The following is a 22,940-nucleotide window of genomic DNA, read 5'->3' as shown; positions in this document are numbered from 1 at the left end:
TATGAGGGAGGGTAGGATGGGGCTTAAAAAATATCCAAACAACTATGAAGTTTTTTAAAAATAATTTTGCATAATGGTAATAGAAGCATACTGAAAAAAGACCAACGACACACATTCATTAATTAAACTTTCCTTCCTACCTTCCCCCATACATTTTGATGGAATAGCCCTCACATTTTAATCATCACAAATACTCTTACCTCTGCTAAGATTGTAATACCAAACTGTTTGGCCTTCTCAAAGAAAATAGTGTCAATAGTAAAGTCCACAGTCCTTATGATGCTCTGTAAAATCAAGAAGACTATTTTAATTTCATGTGCATTTACAATTTTTATAACTCTGCATGACCAAATCTTTTTCTGCATCCCCTTTTTTTCTCATTTCCAGTACATGTATTAATAAAATGGTTGACATTTCAATAACATTTGTTCTCCTAGGTTTCAATTCCATGTGCATTTACATCTCTTATCTCTCCATAGCCAAAAATCAGGGAGAAGAAAAAAATTAAAAATAATACAGCCCCTCTTTTGTTTAATTCAAATAATTGCTTCCTTATTGTAATTGTCCTAGTTGGCATTTCAATAAAATTCTTTCTCCTTTGCTTCAAAATTTTATGAAAATTTTAATTGTTGAACCATGACAAAAGCACGATTACGACATAATGCTTAATGATCTAAAGGGCCTAATCACCTACTTTGTTGTCTCATTCAGTTTTCTTTAACATTAGGCCAAATAAAAATATATGTGTGGTTCCAGTCACATACTTTTAAAAAATAGTGTCTCTAGGTCATTTAAAAAAAGTATTAACTGAAATTAATTCCGTTATTTAAAATGCTCCAACTGAAGGTTCACCATTTACATGTGATTTGGTGTAAAATAAAGTCATGTTACGTAATTAGTTACTCATGTTATGATTTTAGTTACTTTTGTTGCATTCTGTTATAAATTCTTGCATTTAGTCATAACAGATACTTCTGTCAGATGGAAATTCAGATGGCAGAAATGTATGTTTTTAAATATTTTAATTCACAATCCTCAAAATTTGATCATTTGAAAATTTATTTTTTCAGAAATGAAAATACAAGTTTGAGGGTTGGTCAGGTAACTGGAACCACACAAAAGGTACACATATATTTTCATTTGGCCTTACTGTTTTATTTTACAAACCATATATTTCCAGCCTCTGTTTCGACACGACATCATGACACTGTGAGATAGAGATCCCATGTTCCATGATAATCTGTTGTAATAGGGATAAGCACTCTGAAAAAGGAAAAGTAATACAATTAGAGCTAATTTCCTACTGCTTGTAGATTGAGACTTTGGTTAGCTTGCTTACTTTGTTCATATATTGAACAATTTGTGATTAGGATAACATTCAAATTCTATGAAAAATTGGAGGCCTAAAATTCTATTTGTTTTAAAAGAAGTCCGTTTTCACTTGTAAAAGGCACAAAAATATCAAATGTATTTAGTGTTCTTTTCTTTTCATTAAACAGGGGTATAATAATGAATAAATTTGGCTCCATATTGTGCGCACTCATAAAACACTGAAAAGGACATTACATATCAATCAAAATTTAAACAAAGGGTGATAATCAAATCTTTATTTGTTATCTAAAAGTTATAAAAAAAGCTTTCAATCACAATAATTTATGAAATATATTTTGTGAAATATTTTATGTTATGAATACTAATATTATGAATAAATAATACCTTGCCAAATAGTGCTTCTCTTAACTATTAGGTAAGCTAACATGAGGGATACTTAGTTAAAGCTGCAAACTTAGTAAATTGTTACAGCAAATATGCAATAAAGATATTGTTACGTTTAAAAAAATATAAAATAAATTGCTTTCAAAAAAATTTCATTTCAGCCAAGCTGCAGACTAAATCTGATGATTTTCTGTTCAGCAGTACTTGAGAAAAATGTGACAACAAACTTGAAGGTCATTTAACATATTGAAGACTCAATATTATTTGAAAACAGGAAGTAGTTTCTGACTGATCGAAAATGTGCTAACATATAACAAACCATTACTGCCAAGGAGCTGACCAAATATGATCGCTCCGTCCAATAGTATCAAAGAAAAGGTATGACAGAAAAATTTGTTGGATGAATAATAATAACATGTCTAATAGATATATTTGTGATATAAAAACTATTATAATGCTATTGATTCAGTTAAAATATATTTACCTTTTCACTGAAGGAAAACTCATCTTCATTTGTGGCTATATTTGGCATTTGGTATAAATTTAAAAGGGAGGAAACTCCTTTTGTTACTGTGTTGCTGCCAAATCCTACGATCCCTCTTACTCTTTCATTGGGTGTTTTCTACAATGATAATTAAATATTACATTGATTGATTGATTGTTGGTTGCTTAGGGCTTTTCCAGATTTAATTGTGTCAGGGGAAAGGAAGGCACTTTTATTAAAAATTGATGGGTGGGTTATTTAAAAAAGATTGCTTGAACATATAAATGATATATCCAATCTAAAATTAATGCATGGTGGGGTCAAATAAAAAGTGCCTTCCAACTCCCCTATACCTTTACATTTGGAACAGCCCTTAATGTCCAGTGGCAAATATTTCATTCATGTTGAGGAGGAGAACAGGTTAACAATAAATACAATAGGTAGATCTTGTAATAGAGGCCATCCAGGATAAAAAAACATAACAAAAGGATAGATTATGACTGGTGAACAACTACAAATCTTATATTCCTTATAAACAAGAAGGTGTCCCCAGTACACATATGCCCCATCCGTACAATCTTTTTCTATGTTTAGTTGACCGTGAAAATGGAGTAATAACTCTCGTTTGGCATTAAAATTTGAAAGATCATATATAAGGGAACATGTATACTAAGTTTCAAGTTGATTGGATTTCAACTTTATCAAAAACCTATCTCGACCAAAACTATAACCAAAACTATAACCAAAACTTAAAACTGAAGCAGGATGGACGAACAAACGGACGGTTTCAAGTTGATTTGACTTCAACTTCATCAAAAACTATCTCAACCAAAAATTTTAACCAAAATTTTAACACGAAGCGGGAAGGACGAAGGGACGCAGACTAGAAAGCATAATGCCCATAAATGGGGCATAAAAAGGTATATCAAAACATACTTTACCATTAAATATACTCTTGAATCATTATTATTTGTGAGATACCAATTTACGTGGGTTTATAAACGAGTAATATAGATAAACCAAAAGTTTTAATGTGTCAACGAGTACAAATTTTCTATATAGTTTGTATGCAAACTTTGGGAAAACAAAGAAATCAAATATCGGTAAAACCTCATTGTTTCCTTATTATCCACAGTTCCTGTATAAAAAAAAACGTATAAACAAAAACAGCTCATTGCTGATCAATTCATAGAAAATTTTACAAGAATTTCATTTTCTGATACAAATAATACATGTCTGAATATTTCTTTTTCTTTTCACAATTGAAATTTTACAAATGACAATCTACATCAGAACAGGTATAAAGCATAGGGTTGCAGCTTTTAATGTTTCTATAGAATATTTTGGAAACTTGAGGTTACATATGGTACAACATACTGTGCAACTGAGAAGGATGATATAGGAGTAAAGAAGACAAAATGGAATACCTTAGCATGATCTAACATCTCCATAAAAGCTGTTGTAGTCACAACTGGGCTGTTCTTGGTATTGTATGAATGCATGGTCAGTTGTCTACCTGTGAATATAATTAAAACACAAAATCTTTTACAATGCGTTCTCTACATCATGACTTCATGTATAAACAATAGTATTTTGTGGAACAGCCCTATGGGAGAAATTCAGATTTAGTAATGTGAATTCATTATTATCTTTTGGATACCAACTTTTGTTTATTTTCATAATTTTGAGGAAAAGGTATACCAAGAATTTAAATGTTCAATGAAATATGCAGGGATCTCCATGGAAGAAAATTGAACGATGGAGGAACTTTCACAATCAGAAACCGTCTCTACGCCGTACAGTGTAGCGCGATCAAAATTATTTCATCCCTTCACATAAGGATAGGTGAAGATGCTAATTCATTGCTTATTTAAATTATATTTATTTGAATTTTCATTATAAATACTATATCATGTATATAGAAGTATACTTTTTCACTTTTTTGGTCTTTTGGAAAATGTTGTTTGTGCTGTTTTTAGACCCTTCTACAACGAAATTTGTTTGACATGCACACGTATAAAAATTGCGATTTTTATCCAACGCAATCATAGGTTTGAACGTAGTTTTCAATTTAGACTCGTATGTATATAGAAGTATATATATTTTCAATAATTGACGTTTGTAACCCTTCAAATGGCAAGCCCTCATTCCCCCTCCCTTTACCTTGGTCGAGAATGACCAATAGCTATCATGAAGGTTCCCATGTAGTTTTCTTGCTATTTTTAGTAATTTTTATGGGGGTTAAAAATTTGTGGAGCTTATTTTTCACGGACACTGTCAAATTCAGAAGTCATGAACCCATTACTGGTATGGCTAGTTTGCAGAAACGACAAAACGAGTCGTACAGGTTATGTTAAAGTTAAAAAAGATTTGTAAAGCAAACGTTGTCAAATGAAAAGGTTTTTATTGACTTAATCTAGCAACATGCATCTTGCGAGTCTGAAAAGAAACCGGAAACACGGATGTATCAATTTATACGAAATGAATTCGGAATTACGGTACGATATTTCTTAACGGGGAATATTAAAAGTTTTTACTTTTTAACTGTTAAAGTAATTCTATATTATTGTTACACTACAGCAGTACTCAAGTTATTTGCGATGAAATACTAATTAATGTTCTATGTCTTATTTTGTACTTCTTAAAAAGGGGGAGGCTGATTGCGTAAGTCAAAATAAAAGCATGTGTTCGACTTGTTAAACTTTGTAACTGGATTATTAATATATTTATTTAATCTGAATTCATAGGCATTTGCGGAAACTTGTTGAATTATTCGACAAATGAATCATCTATCTTCAGATAATATTCTCCTGTCTGGTTTGTTGATCTACTTGTCCAAGCTCAGGTACAAGTGATTACCATTCTTAATCCGAATTCCCTCAGGCGTTAGAACTGTATTGGATTATACTATAAAAAAAAATGTCTGAGGGTTATGCAATTACATGCATTTGATTATAATTGCTAAAAAATTGGCGTCAGGCTATAAAAACGATCACAGTTTTGAACGATGGCGCAAGACATTTGAACGATGTCGGGACGCCATCATTAAACAGGCCATGGAGATCCCTGAATATGTATTTACCTCAATAAACTCTGAAAAATACAAAGTAATCAAAATTAAAGAAAACACACTAGACTAGAGGCCAAATGATAATACTTTTCAACAATTGGCTGTACTTTTTAATTCTGTCTATTATTGTTGAGACTGTTTAATTTGTCTTTTTGATGTCGTTCCGTTATCTTTCCATGTTTGTGTTATGATGTCATGGGTAGTTTTTTGGTTATTTCCTGGTGTTTTTCCTTTTATTTTGATACAAATTTATATGAAAACAATAAGCTTCCTTTATGTAAAAAGAAACCAAATGAGATCAAACGTTATTAATTTGATTAAATTCAACATTGGTGAGAAGCAGCGGCCATTTTGGTAATACATTATGTCATCTTGGATAGATGTTAGAAAACATTTTTGGACACTGATTTTAGAACAAGACGCACATTGAAATTTGATCAGAGTCAAATAAACAAATATATTTTAATAAAAAAAAATATATTGATAACTTAAACCTGCACTATATGGCCTTCAAATTTTTTTCTGTATAAGGTCAATAAGTTTCAGTCCTATCCAATACAAATTTGATAAATTCTGAAAAAGAGTGACTACCTACCTGGTAATATAGTGGGGTACATAACTCCAGCATTAATATCCTCCACTGCATACACAGCAAAAGATTCTGAGAAAGCTCCTGTATTGGAACTGGATCCAGAATCATAGTTCGAATAATAAGCAGCAAGATGAATCTCATTGGTCACTTCCACAGGTCCAACCTGAACTTGGCTGAGTGGTCCAGGAGTGACAACACTAGTGGCATCAAAGCTCAGGGTGACGGCTGCATGAGGCTCACATATAGAGCCTACTACAGTAGCTAACCCTTCTGACATTGGAATTGTCTGAAGGTCATCACTAAGGCATACAGAAACATCAGCTGTACCTGTTATGTTCTTTAATAAAATAAACAATAAAAGTAGCTGTACAGTTACAAAAATATTTCTTGTATGTTAAAATAGCAAGAACTAACAGAAGCTACCATCACATCATAAATATAAGTATACACTATTCACAGTGAAATGCAAAAAAGTAGCTTCATTTACATGTTATAATTGAAATTATAGTCTTTACCTTCACCATAGGCTATAACTTTGACATTGGAATGTCTGAAGGTCATTACTAAGGCATACAGTAACATCAGCTGTAGTTATGTCCTCTTTGTTAAAAATGTACTAGTCAGACCTATAATTTCCACACCCTTCATTACACAATACAAAGGTAGTGTCTTGAGAATAGAAACATTTACATGCTGCTTCAGGTTAGCTGGTCAGTCACTGAATTTTTAGAGTATTTTTAAAGCAGTATATAGCAGTCTTCACACTGAGTGGCAGCCCAGGCATGTAAAAACGCTCTCTGGCCTGTAATAATCATATCTACAGGCCAACAGAATCTAACTAATTTTTTTTCAAAAATTGAGCTCCTGTGTATGCACCTGTCACAAACAGTTGTTTATTGTTTTATATCATTATGGCACAATTGTTTTTTGTTTATTGTTTTACATTTGTAATTTCTTTGCCTTTTTATAGCTTGCTGTGCAGTATGGTTTTTGCTCATCTTTTGAAGGCTGTACAGTGACCTATAGTTATATACTTATACTTTATTTGGTCTATGGTGTAGATTCTTATATTGAAATAAAACAATATGTACTTACTAAAGTAGAATCAGAACCGGAGTAAACCCTTTCTCCTGATGCATCAAGTGCCCGTATGACAATGGGACTTTCAATGGGAAAGTTGGCACCAATCTTTGGAATGATATCACCTGAAGGTGTTACTATCTCTAATGCAGTGGCCGTCTGCTCTGAAAGTGTAAAATATATTCTAGTGTCATTATATCTAGTCTTATTTAATTGGAGAGATTCAAAGCTGTATTCTAATGTCATATCTTAATCTTATTTAATTGGTGAGATGAAAAGCTGTATTATAATGTCATATCTTAAGTCTTCTTTGATTGGTGAGATTCAAAGCTGTATTCTAATGTCATATCTTAATCTTATTTAATTGGTGAGATGCAAAGCTGTATTATAATGTCATATCTTAAGTCTTCTTTGATTGGTGAGATTCAAAGCTGTATTCTAATGTCATATCTTCAGTCGTATTTGATTAGTGAGATTCAATTTAGTATTTTAATGTCATATCTTAAGTCGAATTTGATTAGTGAGATTCAATTTAGTATTTTAATGTCATATCTTATTAAAAGTCTTATTTTGTTGGTGAGATTCAAAGTGGTCAAAATTGCATATAATATATAACTATAAAATTATGAATTCCTACACAAGTAAAAAAATTTAAAGTTTGCTGATGTAGACCTTTTTTTCAGGACATACATTTTAATACATTTTTGTACTAAAAGAGCTACTATATATTGCAGTAATAAACATTATTTTGAGTAGGGCCTTTTCTCACTAATTATTTATTTTTTGTCTACTTGTCTTGATTCTGATTTTTTAGCCCCATTATTGAATTCCCTATTCTGAAAATCCTGTATAGACCCTCATAAGTATAACTGGTTACCACTAATTCACTTACCTGTCACTGGTATACAGTCTGTCACAAATACAGCTCCATCGCTTGTTCCATTCATATGAAACAAAATTTTAGATTTTGTTGCATCACTGGCATAGAGATCGAAGAATACCTTATTCATTATGAAATCATTGTAGGTATTTGGCATTCTAGAATGTGGATAATTTGGCATTCTCATGGTTAAATTCAACTTGGCACAGCTGTGGACATCTAACAAACGGACACCAGTAAAAGTCACTTCACCAGCTACAGCTCTTTTATCGATGTACATCTGGTAGTTGGATCGACTTAGTTTGGCATCTGTTCCTGAAAGTCTTTCCTACAATAAAAGAACAATCAAAGCACTGTAAGCACTGTAAACAGTTAACCAAAAACCAAGGCAAATATAATTATGAAAACTGTGGCAATGTTGATTCAAGATATTTAGTTGGATCAACTTAGTTTGGCAGCTGTTCCTGAAAGTCTTTCCTACAATAAAAGAACAAAAATCTGTGTGATGAAATTGTCTGATTTATTTGATACAGATCATATCAAAATATAATATTGACATTCTCAAAGATACATGTGTAAAATAAGAATGTGTCCATAGTACACAGATGCCACACCCATACTATCATTATATGTTCAGGGGACCTTTAAATTGGGGTCAAAACTCATTAAGATAAGCATTAAAATTAGAAAGATCATCCCGTAGGGAACATGTGTACTAAGTTTCAATTTGATTGGACTTCAACTTCATCAAAACCTACCCTGACCAAAATTTTTAACCTGATAGCAGTAACGCAGGACTGACATACAAACGAACACACAGACCTAAAAACATAATGCCACTAAGTGCGGGCTTCATAAATTCAACATAACTGTTACATTGATTATGCAGAAAGTGAGGTTTAGAGGTTACTTAGTAAGACGCAGCCGTCTGGTAAAAATCTCATCAAACTAATGCTGAAACACTGGTGATTAATTGATCAGTCTAGTGAGCTTCAAAGACCATGTGTCAAATGGTAACCAGTATTTTTTATAAAATTATGAGAACAATTTGATCGTGTACTTAAAATTATTGTGAGATGTGCTAGTTAGGACAGACAGACAGACATTAACAGCATATATCATATTAGATTCATCTTTAATAGATGTAACATATCAAAAGGTTAAATTAATTACTAAGGCCATGGAAAATTAATTGTTGGTTTCCCCTAACATGGGAAAATTTTAAAGACCCAGCAATTTTTTTCTTCTACAGCAGAAATTTAATCTTGCATATTTCCATCTGACACATTTTTATTGTCTCTGCAAATTTTTTTTATTTTTTTCCCCAGAAAAATTAAATGACCTGGCGGTAAAACTATGACCCAGTGCGCGTTAGGGGAAACCATGAATTATTTTATAATGGCCTATTCAGTAACATTGATTATCAGTAATTCGTATATTTTCCCTTTGATCTTACTGCCTAATATTTTCGAGTATCAGCGTACTGGCTGTATCACTGAAAATATTAGGCAATACATTGTGTGACATCATAATTACTGATATTAAACCAGAATAATAGGTAGTTGAATTTTTGATACTGACTATATCATGTTGAAGATCTTAACTCGCCCTAACGGGCTCGTCTAGATATTCCACATGATATAGTCAGTATCAAAAACTCAACTACCTATTATTCTATGTATCTCTGCATGGGGTTTTTGATTATGTGTTAGCTGTTTTTATAGTGATTAATTGATTACCAGACCAAATATTTCATGATTTTGATATTATCTATTTTTTTATTATTTAATTAACCCTTTCCTCCATTGAAATATTTTTTTTGCATACCTGATTGGCATAGGATTTTTTTAATAAAATGCTGAACATATGCTTTTAAGTATTAAGGCATTGCGAAAAACAACTATTTCTTCCAATAAATTTCAGTCCGATTTTCCTATGATATTCCTTTTCATATTGGATACAAATTTTATTAAGTCTACTGCAGACACTTTGTAGTCAAAGTGTTTCAACTGAGGTACTACACAGGCGTCAAAAGGTGTCATTATGAAGTAAAGGGGGTGGCGTCAAAAGGCGTCATTATGAAGGAAAGGGTTAACTTGTAAACAAAAAATTTCACGATTATGTGATTATATTGGTATTAAAATATTGGTGATTATTTGATTATTTGGAAACCCCCATTAGGGGCCACAAAATTACCTTTGTTTCATACAACATGTCCTCGAGTGGTGCCTTTCCATTAAACAACTGTAAATTTTCAAACCATGCCACTTGCAACATAACAGGAAGTGTGGCATCAATACCTGTTGCCACTTTGACACCGGCACTATCTTGTATTTCAACAGTTATGTCAAAATCTGTATTGGCCACTGTTCCAGTTGAAGGCCAGACCGTAATCCCCATCTTGGCTGCAGGAGCTATATACATGAAGATATATTCATTAATATGTATCAAATTACACATGTGTTTTAAGCATTGTTAAGTATACTTTCAAGTTTTCAGTGTTTAAGTACTTTTAATGTTTTCATCTGACAAATAAGATTATAAACATTGTCTCTATTGGGCCAAAAAAAAATATATGTCTGTTTAAGGTTACATCATCAAAATAAATAGGGTAGGTAGGTCGGTATTTTCATTTTCATTTTTTTTCCCATTTTTTTTCTTCGCCATGGTTTAGGGTCTTTCCGTGGTCCGAGTTGTCCATGGGTCAAGTTAACCCGTATTTTTAAATGGTTGGATTATTTCCTTATGATATTGATTGCAAAAAAATGGCGGCAAATTGTTTATTTCATCACATGAATCGTGAATTTCCTTAAAACAGCTATCATATTCATGATTATAGACATTGGGATGTATCAGGCAACATAATGTTCACTTTTAACACAAGTTCAGTTTATTTTTCACTTTACAACGGAAATAAAATGGCTTAGGGTCGCCGCTAAAAATAGGGACGGTCGGGTAACCGTGTACAGACGTATATTTTTTTTGGCCTTACAGCTTTACCAAGCTAATTCTCCCCTCAAAGCAGTGGTTACCACAAGGCTTCAAGAAATCAAATTGATTTTTGGTCAGGTAAAACATTCTTTTTTATTGGACCATACTCTTTTTTTCTGGACATTTACACATAATATCTTATAAATAAATTAAAAACAATTACTGTTCACTTGGTCCAGTACTGCATATCACTCAATTAAACCAAACCAATTTTTACTGGTCGATGACCAGTGTCTATTGAACTTAATTAGGAATGAGTCTAAGGTTAAATATTTACTAACAAACTTTTTTTCTCATTTTTCTAATTCTGTTTTGGCAAAGCTACTTTTATGTTAAAACATTCCCTGATGTTTGAAGTTTATTTGAACATACTTCAAAACCACTATTTTTTTTAAGTGGATGAGGTGAGGGGGGAAACTTTCTGTCATTATTCAAATATTGTAATTATTAATCACTAAATTGAAGGTGTTCAGTACAACTACTGTGCCAACATAACCCAGGATTTTTTTTATTCCAATGTCATGAGAACTGTGGGTTTTTTTCTGTCTAATGGACTGCATTATACAAAGAACTGTGGATTCATAAATTTTTATTGAAAGTAAATTTTCATGGAATTCATTTGTAGCTGAAAACCACAAATTCAAATTAAAAACTTAATAGACCACTTACGAGTTCATCCGTCACCGGAAAAAACTCGTCAATTATACGCGCCTTTATCACCGTCATTTGTGCGTTTAGGGGCGTCGTCACTTCCTTCCAATGTTGAGCGAGTGGTTGGAAAACTATAATTCTATATTGTACGAATTATTCGGCAAAATGAATTCTCAAAATTGACAATCAACACTGCTGTCATTAGGGAATTGTCAGTAAGTACCTACAGAGCAACAATTATTTCTAGTTTATCCTGCACAAAGACGATCACTAAGACGCTTGATGAACGTAAATAGTGCAGGGATACAGGCGAGCCCCTCTATCTGGTAAATGACGTCATAAAGGCGTGCATAATTGACAAATTTTTGCCGGTGACGGATGAACTCGAAAGTGGTCTATTAATTCAAATTTTCAGTTTCATTAGGAGCAAATAGCCAAACCGTGAAATATCAATCCTTGACATAACAGTTTTCAATAACCACAAAAATTAATACCAACAAAATTATAATCAGATTCTAAAGTAACTTATAAAAAAAACCAATATGGCTGAGTTGGAAGGCTCTTTTTCTTAACCCTTTCACCAATTGCTGCCCTGACAGAAGCTACTCTGAGACGATGGCTTCCCTGGCTACTATTACTCTAGTGGAAGATCTTCATAATAAATGTCAATAAAAACTTGTTTATAATTAATTGTGTATTTATTTCATTCACTAACACCATGTTCAGTTTTGTTCATGTTTTGACAATTTGTTTTTCATAAAATATTCAAATTTTAAAATTTTCGGCATTATTTAGGTGAAATTCTCAAAATTCAACTTTTTCACCCCAAATTGTAATTTTTTCATCCAAAACGGCAAAATTGTGAAAAATTTTATGAGGCTGTACAACTTCATCACACTGATCGATGTCGATTCCAAGTGTTTTGTACATAAAAAGACATCTTATGTCAAAAAAGTATACTAGTTTGGCTTTGATTCTTCCATATTCTTTCAAAAAAAAATGTTCCCTCATTTCAAATTCTCGTAAAATGCGTAAATTTCCTCTGATTTTGACACGTTTTTCAACAAACCGAGGCGCCATGTTTACACTTTTATCCAAGATATTCATCAAAGAAAGATAACTCATGTTTGCACTGTTTGAGCAGGAAATATAAAAGAGGTATTCAGATCCAGGTAAAACGGGACTTGTCAGCGAAAGGGTAAATGGCCACCAAACATTCATTTGCTATTACTTTACACACATAATGACTAAATTTGAACTTCCTGACCTGTCTCCACCTGTACAAAAATAACACAAGTGCCATCCAACCTCCAAACCCCCCCCCCCCCCCCCCCCCCCCCAATCTCCCCACACACACTTTTTTTCTTCTTCCAGAATAGACCATATAATAAAACATAAACATGCATATTGTGTTTTGCATTTTATACTATATTGTAACTATATAAAAACTAACTTGTTATTTCAACTGCATTTGTTGTTACAGATAGAGTGGTTCCAAGATAATCCATGGACAAAACAAATTGGCGGTTGTTTGGGGGTAAAGCTGTGTGTACATGGTATAATCCATCAGCTGTTAGAACCCCATCATGCAAAGGGATACCTTCTATAACCATACTGGGACTAGTCGTATTACAGTAGAATCTGAAAGTAGAAAAAGATAATATCTGACATCAAAATTGAAAACTGGGATAAGTTGTATTACTGTGGAATCTGAATTTTGTTTTTTATCAAATTGATATGGGCTATAATTTATAAATAATCTATACTTTTACATAATTCAGGCCAGAAGTTTTCTTGTTTGAATTATTTTACATTTGTCATTTTGTGGACTTTTATTGCTTACTATGTAAAATGGGTTTTGCTCATTGTTGAAGGCCATAAGTGACCAATTGGTATCTTCTGTGTCATTTGGTCTGTAGTGGAGAGTTAATTCATTTAGCCATCATACATCTTCTTTAATGATTTCTATATACATGTTATGCAGAGTTCGCGAAAATTGGTCAGTTATGTCCGTCAAAATGTCTTAGGCTTGGACCAGTATTTTGATGGCTTGTGCGAGACCCAATGACCGATATAAAAATGGCCATTGTAGTACACATTTTGGCACCTTTTTACATTAGATATATACTGCAACTGTTTTCCAATAATTGAGTGTTTACATCGGTTAACAGATGTACACTGCCAATTTCCTGTACTGGTTTACAGATTTATTATAAACAAACCAAAGCACTGCGATCTACACGTGGCCTAGGCTACTAAATTTGTTCATAGAGCCATCATTGGCAGACAATCCAATGGAGCAACAAATATTGTAGATTTAGATGATGAAATGAATAGTGAAGATGACTTTAAATAAGAACAATCAGAAGAGCAGGCCTTGCAGTCATAAAACTTTGCTCAGTGCTTGGAGCACAAAAATCATGCTCGAAACACCAAATCCTGTATTTTGATTGGTTGATTCTTGAGTCTGAGTACAAAAATCTAAGTTATTCTTGCTCGAAAGTTTTATGACAGCAAGGCCTGATTCTTGAGTCTGAGTACAAAAATTGTGCTCGAAAGTTTTTTGTACTCATACTAGAAATTCAACCAATCAAAATGCTGGATTTCATGTTTCGAGCATGATTTTTGTGCTCCAAGCACTGAGCAAAGTTTTATGACTTCAACCCCTGAACTGATCCTTCATTGTTAATTTGCTTGTGGGCAAAATGGTTGGTTGGTGTGAAGAATAAAAATAATATTAATAAAAGTTTTTTTTGATAAATATGTTATTAATTTTATTTCAGGATTTTGTAGGAATGGCTAAAACTTTGTAGAACTGACAAATGATCATGCTTTGTTGGTCTTATGACCGGGTCATTCAGAGTTCACGCAATCTGTTTTCCCCTGGTGGTCCTTGAAAAAAATCTGCTGGTACTCACTATTAATCTATTGAAAAATACTAAAACTGTGTCAGTCCTATGCAAAATTTTGGTGGTGAAATCCTGAGGACTGACACTTTTCGCGAACTCTGTGACAGACTGACAGGTCATAAGACAGACAGGTCAAAATAAGTTTTCTCCAACTCTGGTTAACATCATGTAGTGTATAATTTTACCATACTAGTACTGCAAATAAGCATTAGATTTTATATAAGTAGTTTATAGTTGTTTTACAGAAAAACCAGTTTCTTTAGTAGTGTGAACTTAAGGCTTTTCCAGAATAAATTGTATGGGGGGTTGGAAGGCTCTTTTATTAAAATTTGATGGGTGGTAGTTATTTTAAGAAATATTTAAAGGAAATATCCAATTAAAAACTAATGCATAGTCAGGGGTCATATAAAAAGTACTTTCTGTCCCCCTCCTTTTTACATTTATTTTTGGACTTGTATAACAGCCCTTATAGGGATATAAAAGTTTGTTAACAATAAAATAAATTGTTGTGTAGTATAAAAGCTGAGTATTTCACTACCTCTTTAAAGAAACAACAAAAGGAATTTGTGTTTCTTGAAAAATCAATTCAAAAATATCAAGATCAGAAGAACAACAAATTAATGTTAAAATATAGTGAAGCAGGGGCAGATCCAGCCATTTTAAATGGGGGTGGGGTGGGGGGTTCCAACTATATGCTCCCATTCAATTGCATTGATCGTCCGAAAAAAGGGGGGATCCACCATTGTGAAGCCATACAGGCCTTACAACAGAATAATAAATCACTTACTTATAATCTCTGCCTTCATACGTGTTCGGATATTCTCTTCTGTTGGCATACTGACAAAGGTTAGCTCCACCAGTTGCAAATGTGTCAGGAGATGCACCAGTTGAATCTATTGAGGTCACAGTAAAGGTCAAGCCGGCTGTGTCTGTAATTGTTGTTCCTGTTCCATCGTCCAATCTGGCAATGACACCTTTACTAATGATATGTCCTAATGACACACTGTATATTCTATCAGCATCAGCTGGGATTGAAGATGGAGGTGAATAATTTGGATCAAGTACAAGAGTTGGTACGGCATATATCAAAGGGACTGAAAGAAAAGTTAAGTGTATTTTAAAAAATGCATCTTCAAAAGTAACTTATTTCTATACTTCTTCTACGCATTCACGACTCACAGGCACTTGTCTCATAATTTGTTTTCCTATATATCAAACGGTACTTTACTTGCATTTTTGGGTACTAAAATTTCAGACAAAAAACAAACATTGTTTTTTTCGTTACAAATCTTATTTATAACACTATGAGTTATGATATTATGATATGGTACAAAAATCAACCAAAAAAATCGATTCTGTTTGGCCACAGATGACTTTGATATGTTTAAAGAATTAAAGAAGCTCCAAATGATCTCCATTTGCAAAAATACTATCTTTTTAACTCATGGGTGACCTATATTTTTTCTACACAATGGTGTATAACATGCCTACTTTGGTTATTGGAAATCTACCGAATCATTCAAGAAATCCTACCCAAGTATGTCAATCATAATCATTTTGTATTCCAACGCCAAATAAACATTATCGTTAACTGTTACCTGGCACAAGCACTCTTCTCAAAATTATATTTTTTCCTATATACCTTTATATAACACAAGGTACTTAACTCGTGATTTAGAAAAATGTCAGGCGGTGACAAAATTCTGTTATATGCCGATTTCTCAGCTGTCAACTACTGAAACTTGTTAGGTGACATCATAAATCTTAATTGATTTATCTTCACAATGGTGTATAACACACCTACTTTTGTTGTCAGAATCATCCATAACAATCCTACCTAAGTATGTCAATCGTAATTATTTCGTCTACCTACACAAAATTAGCAATAAACTTCTCACAGTATTAAATGATTAATTATAAAAAAAACTGTTTCAAAACAAACTTATTTTTGGTCTGAATAAAACATATCTCTCATTTAGTACAAATTGTATAAGATAGCTTGAAAAAAAAACTCACAAGTGTTATTTGTGGTCTCTCTAATTTTTGTGCTATTTTCACATTTCCTGACCGGTGTGAGAAAAATATTTCTCCTCACTAGTGAAAAATCTGTTCTCTGCAAATGATTAGTCGAAATTTGATTATGACGTCAAAATGTTTTGTTTTCTTCTCAATTTTCCTATTGTGACGTCATCAAATAAGGCGACCTTGCCTGATGAAGTCGCATATAAAGACCACAATTTTCTGAAAATCTTTGAAAAAGAACGATAAAAAGCATTAGAGAAACAGATTCCGACACTATAACTCGTGTATTACGAAATATCGTAATACACTTGTTGTAGTGTAAGAATCTATATATGTCTAATAAGTAAATATGGGAAAATTTGTCTCTTTTAAAGATGCAAATTTTCCCATGACGTCAATGTCATTCAGACTCCTGTAGCCCTTTTCACAAACTTTTATTTTTGGTCTGAATAGAACGTGAATGTATCTCCCAGTCAGTACAAATTGTATAAGATAGCTTGAAAAAAAACCTCACAAGTGTTATTTGTGGTATGTCTAATAAGTAAATATGGGAAAATTTGTCTCTTTTAAAGATACAAATTTTCCCATGACGTCAATGTCATTCAGACTCCTGTAGCCCTTTTCACAAAAAAATCTTAAAATTAATCTTACGATCTTACGATAAAAATATTTAGTTGAATTGTTAAAAAATATTTTAGACTCAAGATATTTTGTGAAAAGAGCTACAGGCTTGTAGCCAGGAATTTCCAGGGGGGGGGGGGGGGGGGGGATTTGGACTCACAAACTAAACTTTAACAGTCACAATTTGAACAGAACTTTAACAGTGCTTTTTAGGTATGGACTCTCTCTTGACTTTAGGTATGAAAATGAAACAAAATCAGATAACTCTGATAATCATTTGGACTTTCCCATGAAATTGACCAATCGGAAACCAGGATATATTAGGAGACATGATGCATTTATTGCCGATTCAGATTTCTTCAGCAGTTGGCAAAATTATTATGTTAGACATACTTTGGACATACTTCGGTAGGATTGCTTCGGATGATTCAGACAACAAATGTAGGCATGTTATACACCATTGTAAAGATATAAATTAATTTAGATTTATGATATAACAAGTTTTAATGGGGTTGACAGACTAGAAAGTGGCATATAACGTAAGTTCGTCACCGCCTAACATTTTTCTACAATGCAAGATCAGTACCTTGTGTTATATGTCATATCTTTTGGACAGTTTTGTGGTGTTTCGTAAATTATACCATAGCTTTTGTTGAAACTCCTGGCATTTACCTCACGAGACGAAGTCGAGTGAGGTTGCCGAGGGGTTTCAACAAAAGCTATGGTATAATTTACGAAACACCACAAAACTGTCCAAAAAATATGAAATATCTGTTTTAACCTATTGCATTCTTTGCTGTTAAAAATTGTGAATTTCACATATTTTTGTTTGTTTACATCGAAATTACTTTAATAAGAATCTGTAAAATAACCCTTTTCGGACCTTTCACTTAAGGATCCGCCTACTTTTTAAAACTAGCACGGGCTTCAGAAACGGCGGGTATTCAGTTTGGAAAGATTTTTCGACAGCTGTGGATGCATCTTTACATTGGTGATGAAAAAAACTGTTAAAGATGTTCTGGATAAGGACACAAGAACTTTCTAGTACAGATTTCTGATATTTTGGAAGATTGCTGCAATCCCAAACTTACATACAATTGAATTGCAAAGGGTAGGTTTTTTGATTTTATTATTTGTTTTCAAAATGCTCGAAATGTTTTAATTTTTTTATATTAACTAATGATGTTAAGGAAATTAATTTCACAAGAATCTGTCTGAGAGTTTGTATGAATTATTCCACTTTTAACTTTAAACTAAAAGTCCATGAGGGAGGGTATGAGTAGGAGGGGTCCTGATTCCGCTATCCCAGGTTTAAAAACACGAAATCCTGTAATGCCGGGTTTTAAAACACGAAAATCGAAGAAGAAAAAAATAATCCTGGAACCCGAAAGAGTCAATTTCGAAATCCCGAGCTTAAGACACCCGATCCCGGAGTCCCGATAAAGGTCATATCCTCTCTTGCCAATAGCGTACATTAATTAAATAGGATTTCAAAATGTTCTCGATAAAATTCATTGACATGCGACGATATAATTAAAAAAAAAAGAAATCGCTCATTTAGAGCTGGGAAGTATATCTAACATATATAAATTCCCGTTTAGAGTAACTTGACAAACGCTATCTAATTTTAACGGCCAACATAGAGTAGCCTCATTAAAAGTCTAGATGTGAGCAGTGTTTGATAAAAGAAATCAATCTGCAATTTTTCAGATAATAAAAGAGGTAAATGTTTATTTTTTCGATTTTCAGTTGTAGTTCAACGAGCCAAGGTTGTATGCCAATTTTTAGCAAAATCTGCGACATAGCCCTTTTACTGTTCCTTGACCTTAAAGTGGGGGAGGGGGTAAAGCAAGCAAACTTTTGAAAGTACTTATTAAAAGATTATTTGTTCACAATATTTAAAGTTCTTCAAAAGGAGCGTGCTGTGCTCCCTGTCGCCTCCATCTCCAAAAAACTTGCCTTGCCAAACAAACGGTTAGATGTGATTCATGTAAATGTAGCTGTACTATGGAACCTATAGAAAGTTTGCCATTTAATAACCGAAAATCAACATATTTTTAAACCTTTTTTGTTTGTTCTGGGAGCGAATCTTGATTCATTTAAAATATAGGACAACAGAGTTGGTGTATGTGGGTTCGATTCCCACCCTAAGCAATCATTTATTTCAGCTGGTGCAAAGCGGGCAGTTTAGCTTAGTGGCCCCACACTAACTTTGTTGTTTCTATCAAAAAATTCAGGCGGCCTCGGCCAGGTCTCGACATTTTTTTTCTTTTGAATTCCTAAAACACCAAACCATGGTATAATTGTGAAAATTATACCATGGATAGCTATGGTATAATTTTCGGTTATTGGGATTTATACTCGGGTTGCACTTCCATAGGTTACATTGTACAGCTATAGGTTAAATAAAAGGTATATAGGGAAATTATTTTTCTGAGACAAGTGTCAGTGTTATCTGGTTATTATTTATACCACGCATAACGGTCCTGGCATAACAGGCATTGAAGTTACAACAAATCGGACTACTCCATCAAATACAAGCACAGCCATCATTTCACAATGTCAATAAACATTTGAGATTACAAGACCGCAGTGATTCGAAGCATAATGCTGCCTGGGTCGTCAATAATTCAATAATTTCAGAAAAACAAATACTAGTAACATAAATTATAGAAAATTAATGTGATTAAAGGAAATTCTCCACGGCACAGCATGATTTATGAGGACAGAGAAGTTCCATCGCTAAAGTGCGAAAATACCTCAAGCGATTGGGGAAAGTAACGCACTCTCAGTTTTGAAAACTTACAACTTTGCACCACTGGGCGGGATGGTTGGTTTAGATCAATAGATAGGAATCCACTTCCTTTTACATGATTTACGAAAAGAAAATAGACAAATGAACACGAATGTATGACGTTCACTTGGTTTTATTTACAAATATGAAATAAAAATTGATTTGAACTTCTCTCCCCCTTTTTTTCTGAAAAAAATCTGGATTCGACACGGCGAACTAAACTATATCTCGTTTCCTTCCGTTGTCATTTTCTTTGATTCCCTTTGTATCTTCTTGTCTCTTTCTATAGAACATTGCAAACCACAAACTATCTTGCAAGTCCGTCCTACTCCATGACTCCGTCCATTCATTCAATCATTGACGTTGTCGTTGATGTAGAACGTACCCTATATAGCTTCTATTGTATGGAATTATATAGAAATGTTGTATAAATACCAAACAATACTTTATATCACTTACCAATATACAAACAGATGGCAAAGAGCTGACTTTTATAAATTATATTCATTGTGAAAAAGATGAATTCATTTATGAAAGGCCCGCCATTGATTCATCTAGAACGCACTTAAACGTTTTATGACGTCACACATATCAATCCGCCAAAGCAAAATAGCATAATGCCGTATCTTTTTTAAAATAAGCAACATATTTTTTTTGAAAATTGAAAGGGTTTAATTCCGTTGTTATTTCAAAAAAGGTGTTCCTTTTCATGTTTTAATAAAGTAGCATATGCGGGCATTGCGTCGTTTCAACGTTTGGGTTTACTTTCATCATCGGATTTGCTTTCGATGTTATTTTCCTGGTTACCCGCTCTTTTGAATTTTGACGAAATATTTCTGATTTTCCCGCGTGTACATACATTTTCAAATTTACCGAACTCAATGAAAATTCAAAACCGTGAAAGTTCCATATTAAATGCCAAAATCAAAAGCTCAACATGACATATTAATTGACAACAAGAGGGTAAAATTTTAAACAAATTTGAGATAGGTGGCAAACAATAGCCGAAAATATCAGTTTGAAGCCCGACAGTAAAGTCAGTATTTTTTTAAAAGGGTATTTACTACCCTCACAAAGCATTACACATGAGGGCCAAATTACTAAGTTGCGCGTGAAAACGGGAGATGAAGTCGGAGGGTGGTACTGGGGGTACCTTCATGACGAATAACGGTAAAAATTCTTGCCAAATGACGTTAACGGTAATTTTTTATGTATGACGATAGAATGCACTTTTTTAAAACGATAAAAACATCGACTGATTTTTAATTTATTATAACAATGATAAGGAACGCAAACAAATGTCACGCACTGAAAACGTTTTAAAGATAATACTGCAAGTTTTTTAGGGGGTGGGGGATTATTGTTGAAGGTCGTACGGTTGCATATATAATTGCTGGCATCCATTTCAATTTATTTTTTCAAGGATTGTTGTCTCATTATCAATCCTAAACATAATCTTATTTAAAATCTATATAGAAAATTCGTGTAATAAAAAGGGGTTCCTGTGCATGACATTCTTGTATTTTTTTTTCATTTCATATTTTTAATCATGACAAGGTGTGCGCCGTTTTTTTGGCGATGATGTTGCGATGTCGATAATGTGTGCGTATTTCACGAAAAAATATGAAAAAATGCTGATGACCGAGTTTTTTTAAATTGTCATCATATTGCGGCAAAACACAACAAATAATCTGAGAGAAACTTCATAGATAGCTGACTGCGTATATGCACCAAAATGAAAGTGGTTGGTGTATTTTTGTGTGCTCTCAATTTCCCGGCAATCTAAAGTATATTCAAAAGTTGAAACAGAATAAGAAAAATAAAAAAATATAACAAAATATACTTGTTCGTATTTTTTTACCATTTGTGGTAACTCTTTGTTTTTCTTATCTTCTTTTACCGCGTAGTCATGTGATGGCAGTTTTAAGAATGATATGATGGCTTTTGAATTTGCACTCTGACGTCCAACGGCTGTTTTGCAAGACAAGCTTGGACCCAAGATTACTCTGATGTTCTACGGCTGTTTTGCCGAACAAGCTGAGGCCCGAGATTACTCTGACGTTCAACGGCTGTTTTGCCAGACAACCCGCGGCCCCAGCCGAACGGCCGTTGGACGTCAGAGTAATCTCGGACTATTGTTTCTCCTGCCTTTCCCCCGTTTTAAATCTCATTGTTTATATTGTAATGTGACTTTATGCACTTTATGGTCTTTAATTGGAAATAAAACATTCTTCTCCTGTAAGCCAATCAGAATATTATACTCACTTGCAGACTTGCATTTTAAAAGTGCGAACGTGTTTACTCATTCTTTATACCGACCGTGCAAGGGCTGTATAGCCATTCAATATCGTTAAAAACTTCCATTTGTTGTCATTCTTTACAGGAAAAATACCTGACATACATATAGTTCGTATAGTTACAAATACCCGAGTACCAAACAAATATAGACATTATCAAGAAAACCAATAAACTACAATAATGAGGTCACGGTTAAGTGAATTCGCAATACAACTTCCCCAAACACCACATCATAGTTTATCTACAATCAGACAACGTTTACCCTGATGATCGAATTCTTTGCATGGATCAGTGATTAAGGTTCACCTCATGATCAGATTCTGTTCATGGATCAGTGATCAAGGTTCACCTGATGATCGGATTCTTTTCATGGATCAGTGATTAATTATAGGTTAGACGATACTTGGTCATGTTTTATAAAGATTTAAGCCCAAGGCGAAGCCGAGGGCTTAAATCTTCATAATCAAAGCGCGAAAGCGCTGTAAAGGCAGTTAATTACAGGTTGTGTGTATTTCTAGTCCAGTTATATCATTATCTTCCATAGAACAGAGGTGGTTTGTAGAATTTAAGATTTAGAGTTCTTTTGTACCTAGTTCACCTATATCTATAGTCTACTGTTTACAGTATTCTCAGATCCGGACATCCTGGCATTTACATTTGTCAGGAGGTGATGAAATCCGGATTCCTCTAGATTTTTCATCTATTTGAAGGGGATAACTGATTATTTATATTGCCTATTATTTTTTAACCAGAGGTTATAGTATGTTAAAAATCAAAATGGAGATAGTATATAGTGTCTGTGCCTCCCATGAAATGCATTTTTAGCCATGGT

The 22,940-nt window shown here is 33.4% G+C and overlaps 1 protein-coding gene across 1 annotated transcript in view; it reads right to left on the bottom strand.

Moving 5' to 3' along the window:
- The window catches only part of LOC134692699 (uncharacterized), a 63,728-nt gene extending 43,337 nt beyond the window's left edge, over positions 1–20,391 (bottom strand). Inside the window, exons 1-11 of the mRNA XM_063553178.1 lie at positions 20,270–20,391; positions 15,161–15,467; positions 12,918–13,105; positions 10,019–10,236; positions 7,835–8,150; positions 6,958–7,106; positions 5,866–6,199; positions 3,628–3,716; positions 2,201–2,338; positions 1,168–1,263; positions 201–284 (exon numbers count right to left, since the gene is read on the bottom strand). Coding sequence (XP_063409248.1) covers positions 201–284; positions 1,168–1,263; positions 2,201–2,338; positions 3,628–3,716; positions 5,866–6,199; positions 6,958–7,106; positions 7,835–8,150; positions 10,019–10,236; positions 12,918–13,105; positions 15,161–15,467; positions 20,270–20,318 — 1,968 coding nt within the window. The 5' untranslated portion in view covers positions 20,319–20,391. The remainder of the gene's footprint in view (positions 1–200; positions 285–1,167; positions 1,264–2,200; positions 2,339–3,627; positions 3,717–5,865; positions 6,200–6,957; positions 7,107–7,834; positions 8,151–10,018; positions 10,237–12,917; positions 13,106–15,160; positions 15,468–20,269) is intronic.
- Positions 20,392–22,940: the final 2,549 nt, after the last annotated feature.

The sequence above is a fragment of the Mytilus trossulus genome, chromosome 12 (genome assembly GCF_036588685.1).
Source record: "Mytilus trossulus isolate FHL-02 chromosome 12, PNRI_Mtr1.1.1.hap1, whole genome shotgun sequence".
NCBI lineage: Eukaryota > Metazoa > Mollusca > Bivalvia > Mytilida > Mytilidae > Mytilus > Mytilus trossulus.
The sequence above is the reverse complement of the archived record's forward strand: the minus strand, read 5'-3'. Positions and strand labels throughout refer to the sequence as shown.